Source organism: Austrofundulus limnaeus, unplaced genomic scaffold (genome assembly GCF_001266775.1).
Source record: "Austrofundulus limnaeus strain Quisiro unplaced genomic scaffold, Austrofundulus_limnaeus-1.0 Scaffold115, whole genome shotgun sequence".
Lineage (NCBI taxonomy): Eukaryota > Metazoa > Chordata > Actinopteri > Cyprinodontiformes > Rivulidae > Austrofundulus > Austrofundulus limnaeus.
In genome coordinates this window covers 772,821-778,433 of record NW_013952517.1, presented here as the reverse complement: position 1 = coordinate 778,433, position 5,613 = coordinate 772,821, and the positions used below count along the sequence as shown (strand labels likewise).

At 39.5% G+C, this 5,613-nt stretch overlaps 1 protein-coding gene across 1 annotated transcript; it reads right to left on the bottom strand.

The window, feature by feature from the left end:
- Positions 1-224: 224 nt before the first annotated feature.
- On the bottom strand, positions 225-5,354 carry pwp1 (PWP1 homolog, endonuclein). The gene is made up of 15 exons (XM_014014487.1): positions 5,173-5,354; positions 4,647-4,705; positions 4,331-4,500; positions 4,141-4,226; positions 3,885-3,981; positions 2,899-3,009; positions 2,663-2,793; positions 2,515-2,585; positions 2,333-2,429; positions 2,167-2,228; positions 1,987-2,098; positions 1,412-1,502; positions 1,178-1,299; positions 984-1,089; positions 225-831 (listed from the first exon to the last, which is right to left on the bottom strand). Exons 1-15 carry the CDS (start codon positions 5,236-5,238, stop codon positions 737-739), a joined length of 1,476 nt encoding a protein of 491 aa, XP_013869941.1. The 5' UTR covers positions 5,239-5,354; the 3' UTR covers positions 225-736.
- Positions 5,355-5,613: the final 259 nt, after the last annotated feature.

Sequence of the window (5,613 nt, the reverse complement as noted above, 5' to 3'; positions counted from 1 at the left end):
AAAATTAATGACAGGTTAAACCAGAAGCAAAATAAATAATAYCCCAAGTCAAATCCTATCCAAGTTTAATCCTTCATCAATTTCTGTAACTAAAGAAAAAGGCACACCATTGAGTGCATGTTTTTACTTTGTCGCCTTTAAGGATGCATTAGTTTTTGACTTTCTACACAATTCAACTTTTCTTTCAAAAAAGAAAGACCAGCACCTGTTAAATGAACCACATATTTGTTTACATTAAAACACAATCATTTTAATTTAGAGCAGTTTAATGGGAGCACTTCAGATCATGTATAGGTTTGAGACAGAGACAATGCTTGTCTACAGAGTGTCTAGATTGCCATAATTATGAGTTTTATTTTCCTTTTACTATTAGAAATATTACAACAGTAATAAATTCTGATTTAATGTGGTTAATTTTATATTTGTCAAATGAAAATAAACTATTTACACTTGCACTTCTTCCTGAAAAACCATWCACTAATTCACAAATGTGAATGTTAAAAGAAACATTTTCTTTTTTTTCCCCCACACCTTGAATGTCCAGAGTTTTATTTGTTAACCATCTCTTTAGATCCATTTTAAAGCCGTTGGTCAGAGTTTCTACRTATTAAGTGAGGTTTGATTTATTCATGTCCTCTTCTTGTGACCCACAGAGACAGAACCAGGAAACTGAAGGAGTTTCCACAGTAGCTCAGTTTGTTTGGATTTACAAGCTGCTGTTGCATCCGGAGCATCACTAGGAGACTTCCATGTCTGCTGAGGCTGCACTGCTGGAGGCCTGTGATCCTGTAGTCGCTACCAAACRCTCTCGACTCCCAAACACCTCCGTCACTGAAAGCAAACAACCACAGAATATAAAAACACGATAAAACATTTAGTAACTGACCTCATGAAGAAATGCCAGGTGCTGTCTACGGTTTCCCAGTTGTAAAAAAAAAAGTCAGATTTGTTCGGCAGTTTAACATTTATTTGATTTATTTTACCTGCTGCAACGTCACTTATATCCCAAACTCTCAAGCCATCTTTCTGTCCTCCGAAGGCGTAGACAAAGGGCAGGTCAGGGCAACATGAAGCACAAAACAGCACCCCCTGTTTACAAAAAAATAAAAATCACTTTTTTTTCATAACTTTGAACAAACCATAATGCTTCAGGAGCAGAAGTAATGTCAATTCTTACCATTTTCATATCTCGAGAGTGCACCAGGTTGGGTTTGTTGCCTAAAATGTCCCAAATCTTAACGTGTTTGTCAGCTGATGAGGTGACGAGGCATCCTTTAACCTGGCTGCTGAGGTCCAAACCTGCGGCAATTTAGAAAACAACTTTAGGTGTCGTTTTAGACGGCACGGCTCACATGTTCGAATAAATATTCTGTCCAGATCGTCTTAAACCCATCCTTAATCCTTTACGAACCTGACACTTCTTCATCGTGTGCTCTCAGTGTGAACACCGGCTTATCAGATCGGGCATCAAGACAATAGACAAAACCATCTTCTGTGCTGGCCTAAAACACACACACACAAACACACACAAACACACACACACACACACACACGCACACAATTAACCACAGACATTAAGAAATTTATTGCAGGAAAACCTGAGCAATGGTTGTTGCACAATAAACAAACACAATTCATAAATAATTATCACATAATACATTTAGTCTTTCAGTGACACTGCAGACAAAAGGTTTTCAGTGTGGTTTGTGGTTCTTGGTGAACAATTATTCGCACAACACATGAACCCTCTGAGCTAAGAGCRTGTTTCTAATACTGTATGTGGTCAGGAGAAAATGACACAAAAAAGCTTGTTTACAGGTTTTTGGGGCACTGAACGTCAGGCGCAGGATTCAAGCAWCATAAGTGGAATTAAAACATTTCTTCTGCAGCTCATTTGTAAARACAAACGGGTAAAATTTTAATGCAAAAGTTCCCACGAGCCTAACTGAGCTGGACAAACTTTAGCAGGAGGCTGTGGAAACTTACCAGGAAGTTGCAGGGTGAAAAGTGGTTCCAGACTACACGCTCCACTTGACCGCTAAACCTCCAGGTCCGGTAGCTGGTGTCTGGACTACGGCAGTCGTAAAGCACGACTGTCCTGAGGAGGGACACCCACAGGTAATACAATCTGTTATAAAGTCCATATGTAAAGTGAGAACCACTTACTTGTCATAAGACCCTGATATTAAAGTCTGTGCCTCAAAAGGATGGAACGCTAGTGTCTGAACCTGAAAGGCAGGAAGAGAGATTTTAGAAAAGCTGAAGCTTGTACTGTATATTCAACAAGTAAAGCTGTATTTAATGAATTATCTGTTTCATTCTCACTGTGTACCTTATCTGTATGCCTGCGCAGAGTTGTAGCTGGTTTGCATTGAGACAGATCCCACAAGATGACCGTGTCATCTGCTGATCCACTGGCTAACACGTTCCTAAAAGAACAAKGTGTGGTTTATGTTTCTGTAAAGATGTGCTTCGTGTTGTTTTAACACGGTGAGCTGCAGTAAGACAACCAACCTGACCAGCTTGTTCCAGGATAAATCCAGCACTGCGTCCGTGTGTCCCTCTTCRGGTTCTGCAGCTGCAGCCTGAAACACAGCAGGAAGCTGTGAGCTAACAACTCTTCACGGTGGAGAGATGATGTCACTAATGTGAACACTCGCACCTTCTTGCTCTTCTTTTTCTTCTTGGAGGCCTTTTTGCTCCCCAGGGAGAAGACCGGCTCTAAACAGTCCACCACGTCCAGATCCCACACATCGATCTGAGGGGTCATGTTGCCCACCGCGACGTAGTTAGCTGCAGTTCAGACACACAGGAGACACGTCACTACATTTAGTCAAGACGGACGTGGGCAAAAAGTTAGCAAAGGATGTTTGGAACAGTGGCGTCAGGCGTCCTCACCTGCTCCTTCCTCAGGGTTGGGGTCAAAGTTCAACCACTCCACACACAGCGGATAAGCTGGCAGCAGAATGTCGTGATGAACATACAGAGAGTCTTCATCAGAGTTGTAAACTGGGAAGAAAGAAACTGAATTAATACCTTTTTCTATGTAAAAAGCTAGCCAAACAATTTTTTAAATGTATTTAGCTTGTATCATAAGCAAAAACAGATTAAAAAAGAAGTTATTTTTAAAGTGTAACGAACCCCCCCAAGTGAAAGACTGACAAAAAAAGTRGACGGTGCCAAAAGAGGGGCACAGACAAGCATGCGGATGTGTGGTCAGGACAAAGGAACGTGACAGCTAGCTTAATTTGACAAGCTAGCATTTTTCAAAAACAGATCTAGTGTGATCCAGATGCTTAAAATGTGCTGAAAACAGCCTTTTACTGAAGTTTCACAAATCACAAACTTGGTTTTAAATATCATGCTGTATGTGTAGAATAATCCAGTAAACTAGAGCAGATTAAATATGCTCAAGGTAGTGAAAAATTAGATAGAATCACCTTTTAGCCATTTCCTGAATTGGAAGCTTAAGCTACGCGTGGCTCGGTTGATAAACTGGCAGGATTAAACATCAACAAAATTGTTTATTTATTACTGAGGAAATATTGAAGATGCAGAGCAGCAACTTTGTAGCTGGTTAAAAAAAAAAAAAAAAACGAACCACAAAGATCGCTAAAGTTCATTTAATTTGTTTATGATTTTTGTCGTCAAAGGTCGAGAGTGGCTTTATGGAGCCCAGCAGGTCTGAGCTGGCTCAAGGTGCTGACTCAGCGATGCACGAAGCCAGAGCTGTGAGGCAACAGAGGACAGACCGGGTCCAGTTTCCGAGTGTTAAAGTGTTGTTAGCATCAATGCTAACAGGGRCTAATGTTCAAAGCAGTAACATACTTTCATCACAGCGCTCGCTGTTATAATAATGTCACAATAAATATAAAGACACTCACCATAAACTTCTAAACTGCAGCAATCCTTTTCTGTTTTTCCTGCCAGGATGAAGTTGTCAGTGGGTTTGAGTTGGAAGTCGTCTCGCTCATATTGATCCTTAAGTAGATAAAGTAATTCGATAAATAGTTCACAAGCTTAATAGCATCATTTTTGTGAAATACAAAAAAAGAACAGTTCTCATATTTTACATTTATTATGTACCATTTGTAAGAAAGATGCACTAAATGTTTGAATCTAATGTTAGGAGCTACTCACTGTGTCTTTAATGGTGATGTAGGGATCCTCCTCATTCGAGCTGAACACTGTGAGCCCGGCCAGACTGTCACCAAGATTACTGGCCACTGCAGACAAACACAGCATGTCGTTTTCCACGAGACATTTAGCAAATTCAACTGGAGACTCAAGCATACAAGAGAGGAATAAGGTGGACAAACGCATTCTTCACCTGTGTCTTCTTCATCATATTTATCCAGGCCGTACTCGGCTAGTTCATCCTCCTCCTCTCCGTCATTCTCATCCCTCGGATTAGAGTCAACATCAGCYGACTCGCTGCTGGGATTCTGCTCAAGATGCACACCCTCATCATCATCTTCCCCATCCTCATCAGCCACTTCTCTGGAAATAAAACAGCCAAAACACCAGATCAGATATTTGATTATAAGCTGTATTTTAAAAGCACAGACAGTTGGTCTTTTATTTTTTTGGTGTTCCAAATAGAGTAAGTGACTGTGAGGTTTTTTTTTATTATTATTAAAACATACCCCAACTCTTCTTTCGCCTCAGTAATGATRCGATGAAGCTCCTCTTGGCTCAACTCAACCTGGAAAATCAAACCTTTTATTATTTTTAAACAATAACAGACTTTTAAAGCATATTTCCTCCACTCTAAATAAGACAAAAAAACTCTTCTAAACCACAATTACATAACAGTATGTCAAATTTATTACTTCATCTCAAAATTACATTCACGACTTAGCATATCACAAAAGATGACATATGAAATACTCTCTTAAATATGATCTTTTCTCCCGTCATTGTGGCAGAAATGGTCTTCCTGGTGCACCCAAAACAGAGGGATATTTTTTAAAGCATCAGGGTGTTTTTATTRTTATATTTAACAYCAGAACCGCTGTAATAACTGMTGCAACATAAAATGTGTTTCATTGMACAACATTTACTTTGAGAAACTCAGGTTTGACTGAAAAATGTGTAACTCATAAAGATTTGAAGTTGACATGTCGTGGCATGTTGACAGACTTAGCTCCATTAGCTGTTGACATTATTTACCTTGTCTGGTGTTTCCTTGGCAACGCCACGTTTCACCCACCCGACGCACGTGATCTGTGAGCTCATTTTGACAAAAGTATATGAGTAGTTTATAAGTTAAAACTAGTAAAACCTAGAGCAGATGTGCTTTTCTTTTTAAAATGCACCGTAGGGCAGGACGCGCACGTGAGCGATTTCCTATGTGCCAGCTTGTTGTCGYCTACAAGGTGTTCACAAATCTGCCTGATCAAAATTCTACACAACACTACCGATAAATTTAAACATTTCAATAAAAAATTAATGTCTAAAAGGTGACAATGAATTCAATTGCATTAAACAAAAATGCRCAATGTGTCTTACTGAGTTTGGATTGATTTTATGCTTTTTTTGGTTTATTTCTAATTCTTTTTGTTAAGGCAACTATTAGGACAGCACCGAGTTAATTTCCACACACACACACAC